The 25,579-nt window shown below is 34.1% G+C and overlaps 1 protein-coding gene and 1 non-coding gene across 11 annotated transcripts in view; both read right to left on the reverse strand.

The window, feature by feature from the left end:
* Nucleotides 1–3,481: 3,481 nt before the first annotated feature.
* LRCH2 (leucine rich repeats and calponin homology domain containing 2) overlaps nt 3,482–25,579 on the reverse strand; it is a 123,400-nt gene continuing 101,302 nt past the window's right edge. For 5 of the 10 annotated variants that reach the window (XM_070502482.1, XM_044763898.2, XM_044763901.2 and 2 more), the window contains 6 exons: nt 23,558–23,605; nt 21,165–21,222; nt 20,292–20,404; nt 19,975–20,112; nt 19,739–19,816; nt 3,482–6,259 (listed from right to left, as the gene is read on the reverse strand). In XM_070502482.1, the coding sequence (XP_070358583.1) occupies nt 6,140–6,259; nt 19,739–19,816; nt 19,975–20,112; nt 20,292–20,404; nt 21,165–21,222; nt 23,558–23,605 (555 nt within the window). In that variant the 3' untranslated portion in view covers nt 3,482–6,139. Of the gene's footprint in view, nt 6,260–19,738; nt 19,817–19,974; nt 20,113–20,291; nt 20,405–20,775; nt 20,974–21,164; nt 21,223–23,557; nt 23,606–25,579 lie in introns of those variants that run through there. The other 5 variants (XM_070502484.1, XM_070502483.1, XM_070502485.1 and 2 more) reach the window with 3 other exon arrangements.
* LOC123282780 (small nucleolar RNA SNORA35) lies at nt 23,079–23,207 on the reverse strand. The gene has a single exon (XR_006523018.1). It is a non-coding gene; the product is annotated as a small nucleolar RNA SNORA35 (small nucleolar RNA).

Genomic DNA, 25,579 nt, shown 5'->3' on the forward strand with positions numbered 1-25,579 from the left:
CTCCCCTTTTTGCTGAGGAAGACTGGCCCTGAGCTAACATCCGTGCCCATCTTCCTCTACTTCATATGTGGGACGCCTACCACAGCATGGCTTGCCAAGTGGTGCCATGTCTGCAGCCGGGATGGGAACTGGCGAACCCCAGGTTGCCGAAGCGGAACGTGTGAACTTAACCACTGCACCACTGGGCCAGCCCAAGAAGTAAACTTTAAAAGTCAGCTTGCAAAGATATAAGCATGAAGAATGATAAATTTCAACAGCAAAATTTAATATTATAACTGTAGATTAAATATTAAATATCTACATTAAATATCTATTTTAATGCAACAGCCAGAAACCAGCAACAGACTTACTTCATAAAGCTCTGAAAAAAAAGACCATGTCTTAATCATTTCCATACCACTAGTGCCTACAATACCAATACCTGGTACATAGACTAAGTGCTTGAAAAAGGTTTTAAATTAACTAATTTATAATTATTTTCCAAAGTCTTAGTACAGTAAGTAAACGATCCAGGGGTACTTACAAGAAGACCAGTGCTCAACTATTTGTTCAAACCATAATTCTGGGCCTTAGCTTCCTAGTCTGAAGAATGAAAGAGTGGCAATACACAAATTCTAAAACCTTTTACAGCATTAAATTCTCTTGTGATTATACCTAGGAGCATATCATGAACTAAACCAGAAATTTTGGTGGTATAAAATAACAAATTATACCAATATTTTAAAATGTATATTTATACATTTATTTTCTTTCACTAATAAGCACGGTCACATCCAAGTAAGTATGATTTTATAATACAGCATGATACTAATTTCCACTGAGTTGTTAATCTTAAAGATTATGAATGAGACAACATAAGTAAAAATATGTAAAATGCATTATTTATAATTCAATTATAAAAAAGCATCTAGCTTGATGCTTCACATAATTCTCCTCTCCTTTTTTATATTTAATTATTAACCTTCCCATATTTTCATCACAGTAAATAAGTTACCCTGCCATGGAAGACATTTGGCTGCCCTTGCCATTTCAGGCTAACTTGGATTTTAACTTGTTTTTAAGCTAACAATTTACCCTGTGCTTTAGAAGGCATTAAAATAACTTAAATGTGTTAAATCAATACAATTTACAAAAAAAGAGGAATGAAATAAATACCTTTTCTCATTTGTTGCAGGGGGATAATCTGTACTTGAAAGTTTGAGCTCTGATAAAAAATCATAAATATTTAGAATTAAATATATACTTGCATATGGCACAAATTTTACATTTATCATGATAGCCTGAGAGAATGAGTGTGTTTTGAATTTAAAACCAAAGGGAGAATTGCTGCCTAGCAAGAGGAGAATGGACTGACATGGACATCATGAAAAAATTAATGTATTCCAAAGAGCATTCCAAAAGAGCAAAGTGTTATGCACTAATATTTGCTAATTTAGCAAATTAACTTGTTTGGATATAAATGACCATTTTATAATCAAATACCTTATTTTGTTTATTAATTTTTACTTTTTATTTTTTTGCTGAGGAAGATTTGCCCTGAGCTAACATCTGTTGCCAATCTTCCACTTTTCTTTTTTGCTGAAGAAGATTCACCCTGAGCTAACATCCATGCCAATCTTCCTCTATTTTGTATGTGGGTCACTGCCACAGCATGGTTGCCAATGAGTGGTGAAGGTCAGCTCCCAGGAACCAAACCCAGGCTGCTGAAGCAGCATGCACCAAACTTAACCACTGGGCAATGGGGCTGGCCCCTACATAACTTATTATTCATGTGACTAATTTCCTTTATCTTTAAAATTATATGGCCATCTGTGTTTAAAATAGTTTGTAAAAGAAAATAAAAACAGGAAACAGTATTAATCAGCATAAAGCACATCTTTTAAAACCACAAAAGAAAATCCAAAAGTCCATAATAAAGTCAGAATAGACACCTATTAAAAAATGTTAAGTATCTGTTGAAAAGACCTTGAAGCATCATTTAAAATACTGAACTACAATTGTACAGTAAAATGATATTAATATGAAGCTTGAATGACCATAAAGCCTTATTACTCAAGTTAGTCACTGGACCAGCATCACTTGGGAGCTTATTAGAAATGTGGAATCTCAAACCTCATCCTTAAACCACTGAATAAATTGGTATTTGGTTAATAAGATCCCCAAGTGATCCACATGCATATTAAAGTTTAAGAATCACTGCCTTAATGTATAATTTTAATTATTACTTCATAAATTATACAGTATTACTTTGTCTTCCTTTGCATTAGAAGTGACTGAGATATCTGAACAAAGTTTTAGAAAATTCAACTTGCTATCTGAAAAATCCATTTTTATTTATGTATTTACATATGTACATAATGTGTTTCTCATCTATTTAGGTAGGCACTTGATGCATATTAATGGATTACAGTAAAAATGAATTTATTTTCCTAATCTTAAATGGCAGGGTAATCAAAATTATGTATTTAAGAATCCAAGAAAATAGTATGCAATCATTTCTTTAAATTTTTTAAAAGATCGCATTTTAAAAACTTCTTCTTTTTTACAAATTTTGGTAATTTTCAAATGATTCATCCAGCAACTTTCCATCCTAAATTACCATCACGTGTCACTTAATGCCAGGGACACGTTCTGAGAAACGCATCTGAGAAATGAGTGATTAGGCGATTTTGTCATTGTGCAAACATCACAGAGTGTACTTACACAAATCTAGATGGTATAGCCTACTAATGACCTAGGCTACTTGGTACTAATCTTACGGGACCACTGCGGTATATTCAGTCGATCGTTGACCGAAATGTGGTTACGCAGTGCATGACTGTACTGATGTCAAAATTCTCATTACTTCTAAACTCTGGCTTTCCAATGCAGTAGGACTCTCCTCTGCTAAAACAGCTGAAGCCTTGCATTACACACACACACACAAACACAAACACAAACACACACACACACACCATGTGGAAAATATAAGCTATTTAAATACCATAAGCATAAAGATTTTTTTTTCATGTTTTAAAATGTAGGAATAGAAAAGATTACACTTTAAGGAATAGAAGATATCTGCACATTTCCAAATTATGTGGATGTTTTTAAAAGTAGAATTACTTAAAAATTAAAGATTACATTTTTTATCAAATAGCTTAAGGATAATTCAATCATATACCTCACACTAAAATCTACAATAATTACAATTTGCCCTATCCTACTTTTTATTATATGTATATGTTTATCTGACATTTATGTTGTATATAAAGAGTCTATCTTATGACATTATTTGTCAAGATATCCTAGGAAATCATTGTTTTTTAAAGAAAACATTACCTATTGAAAATAGTATGATGAAGAACATCTGGACTCTTTAACAACTTACTTTGAAAATCCTCTTCAAGTTTATTTTCCCATACTAGAGAACATAGACATGAGCTATCTAATACCTCCACAAAATGAATGCTGTGATGTTGAGAGAAGAGGTAGAAAGGGAGAAAAGAAATTTCAGACTTTAATTTTTTCATTCAACTTTATCCACAGCTTGCATCGGTAATATACATTTAGTGTTCCATTTATTTTTAAATGCATCAGAAAATCAATCATGATAGATCTGCGACCAATACAAACATTTCTGAATTCTCAAAAAATTCAGTTAGAAAAGTCAATAAACTAGCATTCTGTAAAGATAATTATTAAACAAATGGAAATGCATTTTTACTCCTTATTTCAATGCTAACATATCCAACACATCACTTCTTTCTTGTGCCATACAGTAATAAAATTTAGCAGAAGTAGCTATCCACTGGATTTTTAAGGGCCTAATAAAATATTTTAGTTTGATTATTTAACCCTCTTCAAATGACAAATCAATTTAAATAATGATAATCATTCTTAATTCTATAACTGATGAAGTAAATATATAACCACCGTCAAAACAATTTAGAATAAATTTAACACTTATTTAAAAACTACTAAAAGAAATACATCAGAGCCTTGATAAATGTGTCCTTGGGGACTATGCTGTGAAATTATCTTAGAGGTGGTGTTGCCTTTGGCACTACAGTAAATAAACTGCCATGGTAGACCTCAGATAGACCCATCTTAAATGGAATTTTGCTTTGCAGTAAACAATGCTACAGTGAGGTTCTGGTGCATTTTCTCTTTAAAGTAATAATTAATTGACAAGTAAGTGAAATGCAATAAAGAAATGGCCTATAAATTCACTAATATTTGAATGATATGAAACAGGAAAATACTTATAAAATAATTAATATCTAGATTGATTAATAGGAGGAATCCTATAGCATGATAACTACGAAAGCAGTATTGAATGATTGCTGTAGCTTTTAATGGTCACTTTATTTGTAATACTGTCAAATTTCTACATTAAAAAGTAACAACTAAGGTATTTATTTGCCATTTCTTACCTTTATTACCCAAGTTTTCACTAGGGAGACTGCTTATGTCAATAAGGTGTTTCTTAGATCCAACTGAAAAATAACTAATTAGCTCAAACATTTAAAGTCATAAATTACTAATAATTTACTTTTTAAACCTTATAATCATACGAAGTTTTAACTCTTTAAAAGCTCCAATTTGACCCTTGGGGAATGTAAAGAACAGATCTGTATTCTAAAGTCAAAATTTAACTATATGGCTTCATGCCAACTGATCAAAAAAAGTAGTGTTGTTCCTAAACCAACCCTTACTATACAATTTGGCACACTAGTTTTTACCTTTTATATATACCCTTTGAAATACCCAGGCCAAAATTCTTAATAAGTTGCATCCATATTAAGAGGTAACAAGTGCAAATAATCACATATTTAAGATATGATACTTGCTTGGCTACTACGAAAGTAATTATACTAAAGTTCTTCTACAGGAAACTGAGTTATTCATTACAGTAATGTTTTTGAAAAATTCCTGCACTACTACCAACATAAATTTATCCACCTCTAAATTAAACAAGGACTTCATATGACATAGTATACTTATGAAAATATCTATAGAATGGTCTGTGTTTAATTCAACATCATGTTAATTGAGGATCATAAGATTTATAGGATCCACAAATGGCCATATTTCTAAATTTCTCAATTGCTGCTCTCTGAATCTGAATATAATTAAAGGCAGCACACTGACGTAATGTTCCTAAAAGTCAAGATAAACCCAAACTCTGGCAGTTTTATCAAAAATGTCCTTGATAATTAGTACTTTTCTAGTTCTCAAAAACCTTACTGCTTTGTGTAACATTTTTAATACAGAAATAAAATACTCTTCAAATAATACATTTTAAAAGATGATTAAGTTTTGGAAAATTAAATAGCATAAATTAAGCATATTAACATGTTTTTTCTGACAACATGAAATAACCAATTTAAGGAAAACTGCAATGGACTAAATAAAAAACCACAAATGTCACAATGTGAGGCACATTTAAGTCCTCGCATATTACTGAACTTACAAAATCTACTAAAATATTTTAAAGGTCCACTGATTCCATTAATACATAAAAAGAAACTGCAAAGATGCTTAAGACCATATAAGAGTCATCAATTACACAGGCACTTCACATGTAAACAATCTACAGTACAACTGAAAATATTTTGGCACCAATCTATAATACTAAAAGAATTTAATATAAAGCCAGAATTCTGTATTTTCTACTCATTTTTTCTAGAAAACTAAGACCAAAGATTGAGGAAACTGTGTATAAACTAGAATTAGAAGTGTATTAAATAACTCAAATATAGAATTGTTTTAAATTGGTAAAAAAATGATTACCTTATTCAGATGTTTACTAGTATGCTATGATATAAAAAATTAAACCTAATGTGATTATTAAATTGAAACCACATTTTAAATTTAGTATCAACTTGATTTTTGAAAAATAATCAAGGTCATCAACTGACTTAGTAAAAAGAGAATTTGAATTTATCAAAAACTCTGATTAAGTTAATCCAGTTTTACTTCAAAAAAAGTCTGGGTAATTCAAAATTCAATTTTGATGTTTTAACATAGTTTTTTTAAACCTAAGGCTTGATCTAATAAAATTATTTTTTATTAGACATTCTTATTCATGAATTTGAGATATTTGAAATCACTTCGAATAAATGAATCTATACACTTATGATTTTTAAATGTTATATCAAGCTGTAGAAAGCTGAGATGCCTTGGTTGTGGGTAATTCAAGAAGAGCCTGAACTGTGACACCAACTTTCACAAGACCTCTTTCTTCCAAAATATGATGAGGCAAACAGAGTCTTTCCTGAAAAACAAAACAAATGATATCTGAGCATTTGATTCTTAACAGTGCAGTAAAGCCTAAATAAGCCAGAACTGGATTTTTAAAACATTTTTTCCATAAAACTTCAAGTAAAAAAGTATACAATTCCAATTAAATTCTAATTCTAAAATCGCTGTTTATGGGATTATATTTTAACAGGCTGTGTTCTGATCTGAGGTTGATCTGATGCACATAATAAGCAAACATTTTAAAGTGAGACAGTCATGCTATATATTCCCTAAGATCTCATGCTGGAGTAGAAAGAGCACTACATTTCCAGCTAGGAGATCTAAGGGCCACATAATATGAAGTACTATAGGTACTAAAATTCCCTGAGACTCAGTTTATTCATCCTGAAGGTGGGACTGGTAAGAAACAAACAGAACAGTCTGTATGTAGAAGTGTTTGTCAACTGTTCAGTCCTGTACAAAATTGGCCACTCTGGTTCTTTCTACCAGTTCTGAAGTTCCATGATCTCTGATATATTTAGCACTTGAGTACTTTTTTTGTCTTAAGGTTACTTCCCTCCAGCTTCTAGTGATGTTGTATTGCTTCTTAGCTCCAATAGTCTAGAATTTGATAAATAAAAACTGCCTCCTCTTCTTCACAACTCTATGAGAAAGAGGTTTAGACACAACTTTGCATTAGGTTTCATTAGCCTTCACTAATCCTCTTCTAACATCCTTAATGTTTCCAAGGGTTCTGTCTTAACCCTCTTCTCTTCTTATACTGTATCCTCTCCTGGGTATTCTCAAAGCCTTGTCACAATTGCAAGGGTTAACTGCAGGTTTGTGTGCATATGCACATCAAATAAATTTGGTAGCTATTTTTGAAGAAACAATGCAGTCCACTGCTTCAGTTGGGACACCATTCACTCCAGGAAAATAAGCTAGTAATGGATAGAGTGGGAGACAGACCATTTAGAGGCCCCATCTAGTCCACAACTGTGTTTTAGTTGGCTAGCACAGTGTTTTACAAATCTAGAAATACTATTCCTTTTTTTTAATCCAGTGTTTCTTGAAACACTGGAAGCCTTGGCAAGACTCAGCCCCTATCCTGGAATAGTAACAACTATAGCCTCCATCCTGATGACTTTCAAATATTTATTTTCTGCCAAGATCTCTCTATTGGGCTCCAGATACAAATGTCAACTTGATGCAGTCAAATGGATGTCCAACAGACATATTAAAATCATTGTATCCACAACAGAACTACTTTCTCACTAAATTAACTTTTCCTTCTTTCTGTATTCTATACCTCAGTGAGTAATACACTACTCAATCTCTCTCAACATAAACCTGTGAATCATAATAGTCTTCTCTTTCTTCCATAACCAATTCACCAAATACTACTGATAATATCCCATTTATCAAAAGAGTTCTCAAAAACAATCTTCCCATTTTCATTTTCACTGCAACATTTGTTGCCTCCCTAATACTTTGCTTATTGATTCAAATAACCATTGAGATACATATTAGAAAAGAAAGAATGGTTTCAAGGCAATGACCTCCAGCCCCCACCTTAGAAACTAGAAAAGGAAGAGCAAATTAAACCAATGGCAAGCAGAAATAAGAAAACAATGAAGATGAGAGAGGAAAACTATAAAATAAAAAAGGGAAAATAATAGAAGAAAAATTAATGAAACCAAACATTAGTTCATTGAGAAGATTTTAAAAATTCATAAACCTCTAGATAGGTTAATTAGGAAAAAAGAGAAAATACACAAATTATCAATTTCAGAAATAAGAGAAGTAACATCACAAGAGATTCTACAAATACTGAAATGATAATAAGGAAACATAAACAACTTTGTAAGTTTAACTAGATGAAATGAGCAAATTCTTTGAAAGACACAGTAGATCAAAGCTCATGCAAGAAGAAACAGAAAACAAGAATAGCCCTATACCTATTTAAGAAATTGAAATTGTATTACTTCTCAGACTTTTGCCCAAGATCTAGTGTAGAAATTGAAATTATATTAAAAACCGTCCCATAAAGAAAACCACTGTCCCAGATGGGTTCACTGAATTTGCCTATTTAAAAAAGAAAAAATATCAGTTCTGCACAAAATGTTCAAGAAAAGTGAAGAGCAAAGAATACTTCCTAACATGTTTCATGGGGTCAGCATTACCTTAACACCAAAAACAGGCAGAGACATTAAAAGAAAACTAAACACCAATATCCCCATGAAAAGATGGAAAAGGTCTACACAAAATTTTAGCAACTTCAATCCAAAAACATAAAAACAACAACAACAAAATCCATCATGGCCAACTGGGGTCTATCCTAGCAATCCAGGTTTTATTTAACATCTTAAAGTCAACCAACGCAATTCACAATATTGTGAAAGAAAACAACTTTATCATCTCAGTAGATGTAGCAAAAGCATCTGGCAAAATTCAACATCCATCCCTGAGAGGAACTCTCAGCAAACTAGGAATAGAAAAGAATTTCCTCAACCTCATACAGGTCATCTATGAAAAATCAACGGCTAATACTTGCAAATCATATATCTCATAAGGGACTTGTATCTGGAATATATAAAGAACTCTTACAACTCAATAATGAAAAGGTGAATAATCCAATTAACAAATGGGAACAGGATTTCAAAAGACACCTCTCCAAAGAATATATACAAATACTTAGTAAGCACACTAAAAGATGCCCAACATCTTTAGCCAGTAGGGAAATGCAAATAAAAACCAACAATGAGATACTACATTCACATCCACTAGAATGGCTAGAATCAAAATAGTAGACAATAACCATTGTTGGTGAGGATGTGGAGAAATTGGAACCTTCATACACTGCCAGTGGGGATGTATATTGCAAAATAATTTGGCAGTTCCTCAAAGAGATAAACATAGAGTTACCATGTAACCTAGCAATTACACTCGTAGGTATATAACGAAGAGAACTGAAGTAACCGTTCAAAGAAAAACTTGTTCATACCAGCATTATTCATGATAAACAATGAGTGGAAAAGGCCAAATGTCCATCAACTGATGACTGGTAAACAAAATGTGGTATATACATACAGTGGAATATTATTCAGCCATAAAAAAATGAAGTGCTGCTTTATGATATACTATGAATGAACCTTGGAAACATTATGCTCTGTGAAAGCAGCCAGACACAAAAGACCCCATACAGTATAATTTAATTTATATGTAATGTTCAGAATAGGCAAATCCATAGAGACAGAACAGGAAGGGACTGTTAATAGGTAAGAGGTTTCTTTCTGGAGTGATAAAAATATTCTAAACTTACATTGTTGTGATTGTTGTTCAACTCTGTGACTATACTAAAACCATTCAATTATATGCTTTAAATCAGTAAATTTTATGGTATGTTAAATATATCTCAATACTAATGCTTAAAAAAAAATCAATGCATGTTCCCAATCCCAGGCCTAAGACAAGAGACCTTCAATCTGCACCTTTCAACATATAAAAAATTAACTAAAATTTGTTATAGACATAAATGTAAAACCTAAGATTATAAACCTTCTAGAAATAAACATAAGAAAAATATTTGTGACCTTGAGTTATGTAAAGACTTCTTTGGTTTGACATTAAAAACACAATAAATTTTAAAAGATAATACAGGGCTGGCCCATTGGCACAGCAGTTAAGTTCACACGTTCCGCTTCTCGGCGGCCCAGGGTTCGCCGGTTCGGATCCTGGGTGTGGACATGGCACTGCTTGGCAAAAGCCATACTGTGGTAGGCATCCCATGTATAAAGTAGAGGAAGATGGGCATGCATGTTAGCTCAAGGCCAGTCTTCCTCAGCAAAAAGAGGAGGATTGGCAGTAGTTAGCTCAGGGCTAATCTTCCTCAAAAAAATTTTTTTTTAATTAAAAAAATAAAAGATAATAAACTTTAGCTCAAAAACTTGAAAGCTTCTGCTTTTTCAAAAATACTGTAATGAGAATGAAAAGACAAGCCAAAGACTGAAACACAGTATTTGTAAATCACATATCTGATAAAGGAATTTATCTATAATTTATAGAGAAATCTCACACTCAATGCAAAGGAAAAAACCCAACTCAAAAATAGAAGAGATTAGAATACACACTTCATAAAAGTCATATAAAAGGTAAATAAGCCACTGAAGAGATAATCGACATCATTAGTCTTCAGGGAAATGCAAATTAAAATATTAGAAGGTGACATTAGTATCATGGCAGAGTGAGTTATTCTCTTTGTCTTTCCCCTCTAACTTAAAACTAAATGGACACCCATTAAACAACAAAGGATTTCTTACACAACACAACAGAATGCCTTAGAGATCCATGCAGCTATACATCTGAAGGTGGGTGGATTGAATCCCTGGGAAGCCATGGAACTGAGAGAACCCTTCCCTCTCCCTGGTGGCAGTGATCCAGGTTGCTAATCCTCACACAGGAGCCAGTGTGACCGTGAATGGAGATAGGGGGAGCCCAACTATACACAGATGGTATCAGAGTAGTAGCCTGGCCTGTAGGAGGGCCCACCTACTAAGATGGTCTAGCCCATGTGAATGCTCCCCAACAAGTAGCAGCAGTTTAGCCTGCACAAATGCACCCTGCCCACCTAGCACAGTAGCTCACCCAGACCCACCAACTGAGCAAGTATCTGGCCTGCATGAAGAACTTCCACCCACCAAGTGCATCAGTCTGGCTATGACCTGGCCACAGAGCATAGCGGTCCTGCCTGCATGAGTGCACCCTGCTGAGTGGCTGTTACCAGCCCACACAAACACAGAGTGGCCTGACAGGCACAACAACCAGCAAATGGGACAGAAACATAAAACACAGCCCCTGCCTCTCCCCAAGCAGTTGCAGGTAGAATCTGCAACCTAATACTACCACAGATGCACAAGCAGAGGATCAACTCATCAAACACCACGAAGAACTACAGTGACACTGCAGAACAGAAAGGAAATGACAAGTCTCCAGAAACCAAACCCGAAGTCAGAGAGCATTATCAACTGAATAACAGAGAATTCAAAATAGCTGTCCAAAAGAAACTCAACAAGTTACAAGAAGACACAGAAAGACAGTTCAATGAGCTCAGGAATAAAATTAATGAGCAAAAGGAATACTTCATCACAGAGGTGGAAGCTTTAAAAGAAAACAAACAGAAATTCTGAGTATGAAGAACACAATTAATGAGATAAAAAAATAATGTACAAAGCATAAAAAATAGAGCAGATCTTGTGGAAGAGAGAATTAGTAACTCAGAAGATAAAAAACAAGAAATGTTTCAGGCAGAAGAGGAGAGAGAACTAAGATTTTTTTAAAATGAAGAAATTCATCGAGAAATAGCCAACTCAATTAGGAAAAGTAACATAAGGATTATAGTTATTCCAGAGGGAAAAGATAGGAAAAAAAGAGCAGAGAGCTTGTTCTAAGAAACAATAGCTGAGCACTTCCCAAACTTGGGGAAGAAACTGGACTTACAAACACATGAAGCCACCAGAACTCCTAACCACATCAATGCAAAAAGATCTTCTCCAAAGCATATAATATTAAAACTGTCAAGTCAATGACAGAGATAAAATATTAAGGGCAGCAAGGCAGAAGAGAATAACCTACAAAGGAACCCCTATCAGGCTTTCAGCAGATTTCTCAGCAGAAAACTTGCAGGCAAGGAAAGAATGGAATGATGCATTCAAAATACTGAAGGACAAAAACTATCAGCCAAGAATACTCCATACAGTGAAATTATCCTTCAGATATGATGAAGAAATAAAAGCTTTCCCAGATAAAAAACGCTGAGGAAGTGCATCACCACCAGACCTGCCTTACAAGAAATGATGAAGGGAGGCCTCTCACATGAAAGAAAAAGGCAAAGGCTTACAAAGCTTTGAACAAGGAGATAAATAGCAGACAAAATCAGAAAATTCCAGCTCTATATCAAAATAGGTTAGTAAACACTTAAGTATAACATAAAGGTAAGGAAAGCATCAAAAGTAACTATAAACACTTTAGTCACAACTCACAATACAAAAAAGAATAATTTATGCCAACAATAACACAGAAGGGGAAGAGGAAAGAGATGGACCCTGCTTAGGCTAATGGAGACAAAAGGCTGTCAGAAAAATGGACCATCTCACCTATGAGATCTTTTACACAAACCGCATGGTAATCACTAAACAAAAAGTCAGAGCAGAGTCACAATTCATAAGTAAAGAGAAAAGTGACAAAATCACCAAAAGAAACAGCACACAAAAATATAAGGAAAAGGAAACAATGGAAATATAGAACAACTGGAAAACAAAAGATAAAATGGCAGTATTAAGCCCTCATGTATCAATAATCACTGTAAATGTAAATGGATTGAATTTACCAATAAACAGACACAGAGTGGCAGGATGGATTAAAAAACAAGACCTAACAACATGCTGCCTTCAGGAAACACATCTCAGCTCTAAATATAAACATAAGCTGAGAGCAAAGGCCTGGAAGATGATGACCTAACCAAATGGCAAACAAAAGAAGCAGGTTTAGCTATACATATATCACACAAAGCAGACTTCAAGATAAAAAGGATAATGAGAGACAAAGAGTGGCAGTATATACTGACAAAAGGGACATTGCACCAAGAAGACTTAACACTTACAAATACATATGCAACTAACACAGGAACAGCAAAGTATATAAAGCAACTAGTAACAGATCTAAAGGGAGAAATTGACACCAACACATTAATACTAGAGGATCTCAAATCCCATTTACATCAATAGATAGATCACCCAGATGAAAAGTAAACAAGGAAACAGTGGAAACAGAGGCCTTAAGTGAAACACATGAACAGATGGATTTAATAGATATACATGAACATTCCATCACAAAACAGCAGAATACACATTATTCTCAAGTTCATGGAACATTCTCAAAGACAGATCATATAGGGAAACAAGGTAGGCTTCAATAAATGTAAGAAGAGTCAAATTATATCAAGCATCTTTTCCAACCACAATGCTATGAAACCAGAAGTCAACCACAAGAAAAAAGCTGGGAGAGTCACAAATATGTGGAGACTAAACAAAATGCTACTGAACAACCACTGGATCAATGAAGAAATGAAAGGAAAAATCAAAAAATACCTGAAGACAAATTAAAATGAAACACAAAATACCAAGTTTTATGGGACGCAGGAAAAGCAGTACTAAGAGAGAAATTTATAGCACTACAGGCCTACCTCAAGAAACAAGAAAAATCTCACAGAAGTAATCTTAAACTACACCTAACAGAAAGAGAAAAAGAACAAAGCCCAAAGTCAGCAGAAGGAGGGAAATAATAAAAATTAGAGCAGAAATAAATGAAATAGAGACTGAAAAAACAATAAAAAGGATCGATGAAACTAAGAGCTGGTTCTTTGAGACGGTAAAAATAATTGACAAACCCTGAGCCAGACTCACTAAGAAAAAAAGAGATAAGGCTCAAATGAATAACACTAAAAATGAAAGAGGAAAAATTACAATGGACACCACAGAAACATAAAGACTGTAAGAGAATACTACGAAAAACTGTATGCCAACAAATTGGATAATCTAGAAGAAACGGATAAATTCTTCAACACATGTAACCTCCCAAAACTGAATCAAGAAGAAATAGAGAATCTAAATAGACAAATACAAGTAAAGAGATTGAAACAGTAATCGAAAATCTCCTAAAACACAAAAGTCCAGGACCAGATGGCTTCTCTGGAGGATTCTACAAAATATTCAAAGAAGATTTAATACCCATCCTTCTCAAACTATTCCAAAAAATTGAAGACGACGGGACACTTCTTAACTCATTCTTCAAGGCAAACATCACCATGATATCAAAACCAGACAAGGACAACACAAAGAAGGAAAATTACAGGTCAATATCGCTGATGAACAAAGCTGCAAAAATCCTCAACAAAATAGCAGCAAACCAAATACACCAATACATTAAAAGGATCATACACCATGATCAACTGCAATTTATACCAGGGATGCAGGGATGGTTCACTATCTGCAAATCAATGAATGTAATACACCACATTAATAAAAGAGTAATAAAAATGACATGATCATCTCAATAGATGCAGAGAAAGCATTTGACAAGACCCAACATCCATTTATGATAAAAAGTCTCAATAAAATGGGTATAAAAGGAAAGTATCTCAATATAATAAAGGCCATATGCAACAAAGCCACAGCAAACATCATACTTAATGGTGAAAAACTGAAAGCCATCCTTCTGAAAACAGGAACAAGACAAGGGTGCCCACTCTCACCATTCTTACTCAACATAGTACTGGAGGTTTTGGCCAGAGCAATTAGGCAAGAAAAAGAAATAAAAGAGATCCAAATTGCAAAGGAAGAAGTAAAACTCTCACTGTTTGAAGGCAATGTGATTCTATTTATAGAAAACCCTAAAGAATCCACCAGAAAACGATTAGAAATAATAACTACAGCAAAGTTGCAGGGTACAAAAATCAACTTACAAAAATCAGTTGCATTTCTATAATAACGAACTAGCAGAAAGAGAAGTCAAGAATACAATCCCATTTACAATCAGAATGAAAAGAACAAAATATCTAGGAATAAATTTAACCAAGGAGGTGAAAGACCTATACATTGAAAACTATAAGACATTATTGAAAGAAATCAAAGAAGACAAAAAGAAATGGAAACATATTCTATTGGAAGAATAAACATAGTTAAAATGTCCATATTACCTAAAGCAATCTACAAATTTGATGCAATCCCAATCAAGAGTTCCAATGACATTCTTCATGGAAACAGAACAAAGAATCCTAAAATTCATATGGAAAAAAAAGACCCTGAATAGCCAAAGCAATCCTGGAAAAAAAGAACAAAGGTGGAGGCATCACAATCCCTGACTTCAAAATATACTACAAAGCTACAGTAATCAAAACAGCACGGTACCAGCAGAAAATCAGATGCACAGATCGATTGGACAGAATTGAAAGCCCAGAAATAAAACCACAAATCTATGGACAGCTAATCTTCTACAAAGGAGGCAAGGACATAAAGTGAGAAAGGAAAGTGTCTTTAATAAAGTGTGTTGGGAAAACTGGACAGCAACATGCAGAAGAATGAAAGTAGACAATTATCTTACACCATACACAAAAATTAACTCAAAATGGATTAAAGACTTGAATGTAAGACCTGAAACCAAGAAATTTCTAGAAGAAAATATAGGCAGTACACTCTTGGACATTGGTCTTAGCAGTATCTTTTTGAATACTACGTCTACTCGGGCAAGAGGGACAAAAGAAAAAATAAACAAATGGGACTACGTCAGACTACAGAGATTCTGCAAGGCAAAGGAAACTAGGAACAAAACGAAAAGACAACCCACCAAATGGGAGAAAATATTTGCAAATCATATATCTGACAAGGGTTATTTTCCAAAATATATAAAGAACTCATCCAACTCAACAACAAGAAAACAAACAACCCAATCAAAAATGGGCAGAGGATATGAACAGATCTTTTCCCCAAGAAGATATACGGACGGCCAAGAGGCACATCAGGGTTCAACATCACTAATCATCAGGGAAGTGCAAACCAAAACTACAATGAGATTTCACCTTATACCAGTCAGAATAGCTATATTTAACAAGACAAAAAATAACAAATGTTGTACAGGGTGTGGAGAAAAGGAACCCTCACACTGCTGGTGGAAATGCAAGCTGGTACAGCTGCTATGGAAAACAGTATGGAAATTTCTCAAAAAATTAAAAACAGAAATACCATATGACCCAACTATTCCACTACTGGGTATTCATTCAATGAACATGAAATCAACAATCCAAAGAGACTTATGCATCCCTATGTTCATCACAGCATTATTCTCAATAGCCAAGATGTGGAAGCAACCCAAGTGCCCATCAACTGATGAATGGATAAAGAAGATGTGGTGTGTGTGTGTGTATATATATATACAACAGAATACTACTCGGCCATAAAAAAGGGGAAAAATCATGATTTGCGACAATATGGATGGACCCTGAGGGTATTATGTTATGTGAAACAAGCTAGACAAAGAAAGACAAACACTGTATGATATCACTTGTATGTGGAAGATAAAAAAACACATGGATAAGGAGAACAGATTAGTGGTTATCAGAGAGGAAAGGGATGTAGGGGGAGGCAAAACAGGTAAAGGGGCACATATGCATGGTGATGGATAAAAACTACATTATTGGGTGTGAGCACAATGCAGTCTATTAAAAAACTGATTTATAATAATGTACACCTGAAATTACAGTGTTATAGACCATTGTGACCTCAATAAAATAAATTTTTAAAAACTAAAAAATAAAAAAAGAATATTTTGATTAAACAAATGCCCAGATATAGTCTTAGATTCTGATAAGAAAATGCCCAGAGTATAACTTTAGGTAAAAAACAACATAAACAAAAAAACAGTATATACAGAATGATCCTAATGGGGGAAAACACAGAAAGAAAATGTATGCTTGTTAACAGCCTTTATCTTTGGGGGGTAGCATTACATGTGATTATATTTTCCTTCTTTATAGTTTTCTGTATTTTAAATTTTTTCTATAATAATCATGCAAAAAATGTTAAAAAATACGCTGGCAAACCAGAAAATATCTATTAGAATGGCTAAAATTTGACAACAAAAAAAAAAAACAGTGACCGGGGCCAGCCTGGTGGTGTAGCAGTTAAGTTCACGCGCTCTGCTTCAGCAGCTCTGGGTTCAGCGGTTCAGGTCCCGGGCGTGGATCTATGTATCGCTTATCAAGTGCTGCTGTGGAGGCATCCCTCATATAAAGTAGAGGAAGATGGGCACAGATGTTAGCTCAGGGACAATCCTCCTCAGCAAAAGGAGGAGGATTAGTGGCAGATGTTAGCTCAGGGCTAATCTTCCTCAAAAAAGAAAACAAAACAAAACAAAACATTGACCTTACTGAACTATTGTTGAGGATGTGGAGGAACTAGAACTCTCATACACTGTTGACGGAAATGCAAAATGATACAACCACTTTGGAAAAGAGTTTTAACTTTCTTATAATCTTAAGTATACACCTACTATACGTTCCAGTTATTCCACTCCTAGGTATCTACCCAAAATTAAAGAAGGCATATAGCCAAAGACTTGTACATTAAAATGTTCATAGCAGCCTTATTTATAGTAGTCCCTAAAACTGGAAACAATCCAAATGGTCATTAAGAGGTCAATGGACCAACAAACTGTGGTCTATTCATACCATGAAATACCACTTAGCAATAAAAAGGAGTAACCTATTTATACATGGAACAACACTGATGAGTCACACTAATTACAGAGTGAAAGAAGACAGAAAACATAGTATATATTGTATCATTACATTTATATACAACTCTAGATAGAAAATACAAACTAAATTATAACAGAAAGCAGATTAGTGGTTGCCTGGGGAAGGAAGGATTGCACAGGGACACAAGGAAACTTTTGGGTTTGACAGACATGTTCATTATGTTGACTATGGTGGCGATTTAATGGTGTTTGCATATGTCAATACTTGTCGAATTGTACACTTCTTATATATGCTCTTTACTGTCTCTCAATTATACCTCAATAAAGCTACTAAAATATAAAAATATCTTAAAACCAAAAAAAAGCTAAATGAAGAAACTATTACCATTTCCAAGTCAGAAAAAAAAAATTGAAGCTAAAAATAAAACTCTTCCCTTCACCAGTAGCTACAGAGTCTGGAAACTGGGAGTTGATGACTGGTCCCTCCATTGCCTCCCTTATGGTGATGTTGGGTGGAGGACTAACCCTGCCCTAGAACAAGCTGGAAAGAGAAGAGTATGCTAAGTAGAAGAGTTTTCAAAGGACCTTCCCATTTATCCTCCTTGCCTACTGTATCAAGATGATGTCTCAAGTATGTTGGACCATCTTTTTTCTTTCATATAAAAGAACAGAAATAGAAAGTATCCAAGTTAAAGGGTAGGTTCTGGAGTTAGACACCTGGGTTCATAGTTTGGCTCACTGTTTACTAAAGGTGTGCCCTTGGACAAGTTCCCTAACCTCTCTGTGCCTCAATTTCCTCACCTATAGAATGTGCATTCATTCAATAAATATTCAGTGAGAACCCCCCGGCAAAAAACTCTTAAAACAAAAATGGCAAAACAGGAAAATGTATATAATGCAATAATAACTAGAAAAAACCTTAATTTTTCTATTTTCTCACTAAGAGACTGAGTAAGAAAAAGAAAGAACATAAAAATGTTTAAGAATTAAATTTTTTAGGGGCCGGCCCCACGGCCGAGTGGTTGAGTTTGCGTGCTCTGCTTTGGCGGCCCAGGGTTTCACTGGTTCGGATCCTGGGTGCAGACATGGCACTGCTCATCAAGCCATGCTGAGGCGATGTCCCACATGCCACAACTAGAAGGACCCACAACTAAAAATACACAATACACAACTATGTACTTGTGGGCTTTGGGGAGATAAAGGAAAAATAAAATCTTTAAAAAAAAAAAGAACTAAATTTTTAAAATATCATGTCAAGCATAGAGAAGAGGTAATGAGAAAAGAGCAGCAGGTAGTTTCCAAATTACACAGTAATTCAATTGATTCTCTCTATATAAATTATATTTATTTACTTGAGGAAAGAGGTTAAAATGGAATCTGCAGACCAGATTATTATGACATCCTTAGAAAGAGAGCTTATCAAGCACAACTGAATATATGTGCATCAAATCAACACATTGCACATCTTAAACTTGCACAATGTTTTATGTCAATTATAGCTCAATAAAAATAAATTGTAAAGAATAAAATAAGAGTAAAAAGAAAGCACGACTAGATTGCAATCTGCTAACAACGTCACGTCCTCTCAACAGTCAGTCATGTTAATGTTAGGCTTATAATGTTTTCCCAAAAGGCAATATTTTGATTATTCATTTTCATAATACATTTACAATACTGCTTTAATTACTGATCTAATAGTATTGCAATTATTATGTGAAACATAAGCCAATTCCCACAAATTTCAAAGTTTGTCCAGTGAGATAGTATGAAAATGTTACTAAGATTTCCAGTTTAACATTTCAAATAAAGTTTAAAACTCTGTTCACAATGAATGCAACTCTTCCGATCACAGTCTATCAATGAACTCACAAAGGAGCCCAAATGTCCTCCAGCAGGAAAAAGGAGAGTAGCAATAGCATCACAATCAACTTGTAATATGGCCACTAAGTTCTGTTTATTCAATGATGTGTTTGATTAGTAAATTTTCTATCCGTGTAGCTGTCTTATAAATGACCTTAAAAGCAGCTTAAAAACATTCATTAGACAGCTGTTACAGTTACAACTGGAACTCAGTAGAAGGTACCAAGGGAAGGTATTCATTTTCATGTTCAGAAAGCATTATTCATTCCTATTGTGAAGAAGAAGAATCCCAGTAAGCATGTAATAAATATTTAAATGAGCATTTTGTTAGAAAAATAACAATTACCTGTGAGACACCCAACTTTTTACAGGCATCAAGAAAATTTTCCACATTTCTTCGACATTTTGCCATGCTCAATTTAGGCTGTAAAGTAAGGGGGAAAAGGTATATTTTCAGGCATATTGATACAGAAGTTAATAAAAATTGAAAAATGAATTGAGGTATATTATTTAAAGCTCTATCTTCCTTTAGAGAAGCTCTATCTTCCTTTAGAGAACTAAGAAATTGTAGACAAAACTTACCACTGCTGGTGAGGGCACATGAATACTAGCTACAGAGCGTGGCCTTATATGATTGGCTAAATGGCAAAGAACAACCCCATCCATCAATGCAGCTCCAATGTCATCCGGCAAAATTACTTTTAGCCTGGATTCAAGATTCTATAAAGAAATGGGTATAAATCATAGATATTCTATCTATATATCTTACATATTTATATTATTAATCATTACATAATCCAAAATTTTAAAGAGCAGTGAAAATAAAAATCCATATACCTTGTTAACTTTCCAAGTTAAACCCATTTCTAAAAGCAGATCAAAAGGTCCATCTGACTTACATTGCGAAGTTGTCGTATTTGCTCTCGCTCTTCTCGTAGATGTTCCATCTTTCTTCTCATTGTAAATCCTGGATCTGCTGCCCCATATTCCTGCCGAGATGAGCGACTAAAAGCTATAAAAACAGAAATTTCCTAGCTTATTACAAAGCTAATAGGAAGGATCAACCATCAGCGGGGAAAGAGACATAATAAAAAGAATCAGTACAAAACTACATAAAACACTATTACTTATTAACACATTCTAAATATTTTTTACAGAATATAATTGAAATCTACTTATCTGCATAATTGAAAGAACAGGGAAGACAAGTGTAACGATTTCTACCACCTATACATGTTCTTAAACATTCGTTATTAGAAACTTACGACCCAGGTTAAAAATTATTATTGAACATAAATCAGCCTTTATTATCTTTAAAGAAGAAGGAAATTATTCTTGAAGGTCAATACAGTTATTCAGGAATAAAAACTATAATTCAATACCTTGCCAAGTAACATGGATCCATTTTCTTTTGGGCTTGCCAAATGCGAAAAGATCCCTTTTTAAAACCACAATATAATGGAGTGCTATAATTTCAAACAGTGTTTGGTTTGCTGGCAGAGTGGTCACTCTAATAGCAGTCACAGTAGAGTAGAAATAAGACTGCAGTATATCTAAGGCAAAAAGCTGAGGTTTCAGGAGCTTGAAGGTAAAGAGGAAGAAAGAAATGGGGAATGGGAATTGGAAAGACAAATAAGGTTAAGAGAAAATTACTTTTAGGAGAGGGGAAAGAATCTATGTGTACTTAAAACTATGGAATCAATCCCATTTAAGCTGGGAAACTCTAGTTTCATACATAACCAATAAATTTTATTTGCAGAATATATATTTACCTGATCTAGGCTTCAAGCCAAAGGGACCATGTGAAAAACCATCAGTTCTATCATATTCCTAAAAACAGAAAACAAATAAAACCTCTGTTCTTTCAAAATAATCAAGGTAGTTGTTCATTCATATCCAATCCAATTTTGAGAAGTATTTATTTTTTTCCATCATTAGTGGAGTAGGGAAAGGCAAATTGCATTTCAGTTCAAATTGGTAAATTTCACTTTTAAAAAAAGGTCTAGAAATATTTGCTAATTGACCTGACTAAATAAGCCTTTAAATACTTCTCTCTCATAGTATAAGGAAAATGAAAAAGAAAACTAGTTAAGTGTATAAAATAAATAGATACTCTTTTTTGAATGAAGAACCAGACTAAAGTCTCCCCAAAAAATGAAGTAAGCTTCAATAAAAAGATAAGTGAAATTAGCAACATTTACTCAGTACCTACTATGTACTCGACACTTAGTGGATAATCTGAAGCAAATCTACACACTCATACTAATGGTGCTACAGAGTGATAGATGATAAATCATTATCTTTTCTATTTGAATGCACATTGTTTCAAAGTGCTTTCACACAGTGGTGTGCTGTGGAAAGAATTGTGGCACATTAAAGAAATCTGAACTTGGATTCAGAAAGCTTAGGCTAAGGCTAGAGAAAAACACTTAATTTCTCTGTGACTGTTTCTTCATCTTTAAAATGGGATGTTGTGAAGATTAACTGAGATGACCTAAAAAAACGCACTTTGTAAATTATAAAGTCATAAGATAATGTAATTTTAGCAGCATCTTATTTAATCTGTGCAACAACTGTGAATTAGAGTCTGGGCTTTTGTCACTTCTCTACCATTTATTGACTGGGGTCTTCGGGAAAAGCTATTAGTCTGTTGTGTCGTAAAATAATGAGGATAATACCAGGCTCACGGGACATCTCTTAGGTTCAAATGTACAGGCAAGCACTTTGTTAATAGTAAAGTACTATACTAATTATTTATACCATTTTCCTTTCACAGATGCTATTGAAGCAATCGGAATTCTGTTGATTCTCTGCATCTTCTGCTGATTAACTTGTGATACACAGCTCAAGTTGAATGTTAGTTGAGATACCAAAACACACGCTCACCACTCTATCCGTCCACAAGCCTCATAGTTTGTCTTCATTATTTCAGTCAAAGTGTTAAGAATTGCCATACAAAAATATTCACTTATCCAAATGCAAGCAAAAATGTATTAGAAAAGTAGTATAATTTATTGGAGAAAACTAGCACTAATACTCTCCCCGTGAACATAGATCATAAAATCATAAAGCAACTAGGCAAATAAGTAGTCACTTACACATTTATAATATTTATATATAAGTAGTCACACATTTGTTATAACTGAAAGTAAACGAAAGAATTTACAAAAGTATGTAACAGACTAATTTCAGGCTATCCTAATTTAAATTATTTTCTAAAAGAATGTAAACCATTTTACCTGCCATACAGATAATTTAGAAACATGCTAATAAAACTAATGTCCAAGTCCATTTAAAAGTTTTATAATGCAACTCACCCAAAACAGACAAATAATCCTGGCTTTTTAAAAAAAATTAACACCACCTATATAAAATAAAATGCTATCTAACTAACCAAAGTTATGTGGTGAATTTGGATCATTCAAATATTTAGACAAAGTTCTGAAATGAATCATAGTCATTGATTTACTAATGCCAAAACAATAAAAATACTAAATAAGGTAATCTGAAGTAGAAGAGACACTATTTAGAATTTTTAAAATTTATCTCTTGTAAAGTAATCGATTTAACTAAATTAGAAGAATCACTCATATTAACCCCAGAGTATTTAGTTGAGATTTCACAAACTCGAGTTTTCATCTAGCCCTTCTCCTTATGCCCCCCACTTGCGTCTAAGATGCTAGGGATTGTGTACCCTCCTGTCGATAGGAACAACCCACTGCAGGGATGTTTCTCGTGGAAAAAGGAAGTTTCTCTTGCATTGCTTTCAGACCTAATTGGTTACGAGAAAAACCAAAGGCCATTGTACAATGCTAAAGTACTTTTTCCAAATTTAAAATTTTAAGGCTGTTCTTATCATTAATTTCAAAATATGGATGAATTATAAAACATAAAAATTTTATAAAGTGAATTCTTTTCTTTGATTTATAGGCATTTTCCAATAAGTAAATTTACATGACATTTATTATGAACAATTGTACAAAAGGTTGGTGTTCTTAGAATTTTTTATAGGCTGGGTTTGTACAAATTAACCTACTGTGGGCTTTTAAATATGGGTGAATAAATTACACTGTAAAACAACAAAAAGAAAAAAAGAAAGATGAGGTTAGAGAGAAGAGACAAGGAAGAAACCTATGTAAAACACATACAAAAACAGAACTTGTACCTCAGATACTGGAGATTGTGGTGACATATTAGCATTATCACTGTCTTGCTAAAATATAAAAATAAAAAAATGAAAGATGAAATTAAAATACAAATGATGATTTAGACATATAAAAGGAAAACTGAAAATCTTTGATCGACTGCTAAAGGAAGAATCTGAAAAATACCATCTTGCCACTCAAAGTCTGTGAACCAGCAGCATCAGCATCCTCTGGGAGCTTGTTAGAAATGCAGAATCTCAGGCCCCACCCCAGACCTACTGAATCAGAATGTGTATTTCAATATGACCCCAAGGTGATTCATAAGCACTTTCAAGTTTTAAAAGTACTATCCACTCACATAAAATATTTTCTTATAAATTTATTTCCTTTAAATATCACAAATGAAAAATCTTCTCACGTCTTAGAAAAGATCCATGTGTTAAGATTAATTCCTGATGGGAAATGGCAACAATATGTCACAATCTGAGACACGTACAGGGAGGCATGTAAAAATTCCATCACCCCAAATAAGAACATTTACCTGGAAAACTATGTGTATCTAATACAGGCTTAGAAATAATCACCAAGGATTTAATTGTATAAAATAATATTAAACGATCCATGTTTTTTGAATGACTACTACCAATCAAATACAAAAATCTTAACATTTAACCTTGAATATGCATACCACATAGGACATTTATTCATCATTCAACAAGTAATTACCAACCATATACTATATGTCAGACACTGTGCTAGACGCTGGGAACACTGAAATTTAGTAAAATATCATCCACTCAAGGATCTCTCAGTCTAGGGGGAAAATAGGTTCATTTATACAAGTAATACAACCTTCTCAATACAATGATAAAGCTATGCATGGCATATTATGAGGCACAGATAAAGGGCATTTGGGGAAGTTGTGGGGGTTGTGGAGAAGGAAAGTTTCCTGAGAAGGTAAAAAACTGAGTAGGTGTTTACAGAAAAAGAAGGAAGGGAATAACATTCCACAAGGACAAAGACACAGAAGCAATAAATGAAAGGATGAGTGCAGAAAACCTTTGAGCAGTGCCATATTGCTGGAGAGGACAGTGAAAGGAGAGCAAATAGTTGAGTTGAAGCTGACATGGTAAGTGGGGGCTTGATTAAGAAGGACCTAGAGGAGGATGGCCCCTGTGACCAAGTGGTTAAGTTCACACACTCCACATTGGCGGCCCAGGGTTTCACCAGTTGGGATCCTGGGCACGGTCCTAGCAATGCCCATCAGGCCATGCTGAGGCAGTATCCCACATAGCAGAACCAGAAGGACCTACAACTAGAATATACATACAACTATGTACTGGGGGGCTTTGGAGAGAAGAAGAAAAGAAGAAGATTGGCAACACATGTTAGTTCAGGTGCCAATCTTTAAAAAAAAAAAAAAAGGACCTAGAATTTGCCTTCTAAGTGATGAGGAGACAGTCAAGGTTTCTAAGCAAAGGAATGGTCTGATCATATGTGTGTTCTTTGAAATGATCATCGTGGCTGCAGGGAGGAGAATGGACTGGAGAAAGGGAGAAGAGCAAGGATACTATCGTAGTAGTCCAGGGAAGAAATGATGAGGGCCTGTACTAGGGCAGAAATAGAAGAAATGCAGGTGGGAAATGCATTCAAAATATTTCAGTACTAAAAATAAAAGTAGGTCTTGGTAAATGATTAGATATTGAGGCAGGCAGGACCAAAGTGGACATAAAATATAAAGGGACAGGGAGAGCAGCCAAGCTGAACCTCTAGTTCAGGGATCAGCCAATGTTTTCTGTGTGATTCCACTTCCTAAAATTAAAGGAGTTTTCAGAAGCCCTGCCAAGTACCCAACATCAAATTAACTACCAATCCCTCCAAACAAAAATATACAAAGTTTAAGTATTTATGGTGATGAGAATGCATATTTCAAAAATGCTAGGCTGTTGCATGGCTTAAAGTGGTGAAGCGGAAAAATTTATAGTAATGCACAAACTGTAGAAATCTACTTTTAAATGTTAAAATAGTGAACAGAATTTATG

This window comes from Equus asinus, chromosome X (assembly GCF_041296235.1).
Source record: "Equus asinus isolate D_3611 breed Donkey chromosome X, EquAss-T2T_v2, whole genome shotgun sequence".
In the NCBI taxonomy this organism is placed as follows: Eukaryota; Metazoa; Chordata; class Mammalia; order Perissodactyla; family Equidae; genus Equus; species Equus asinus.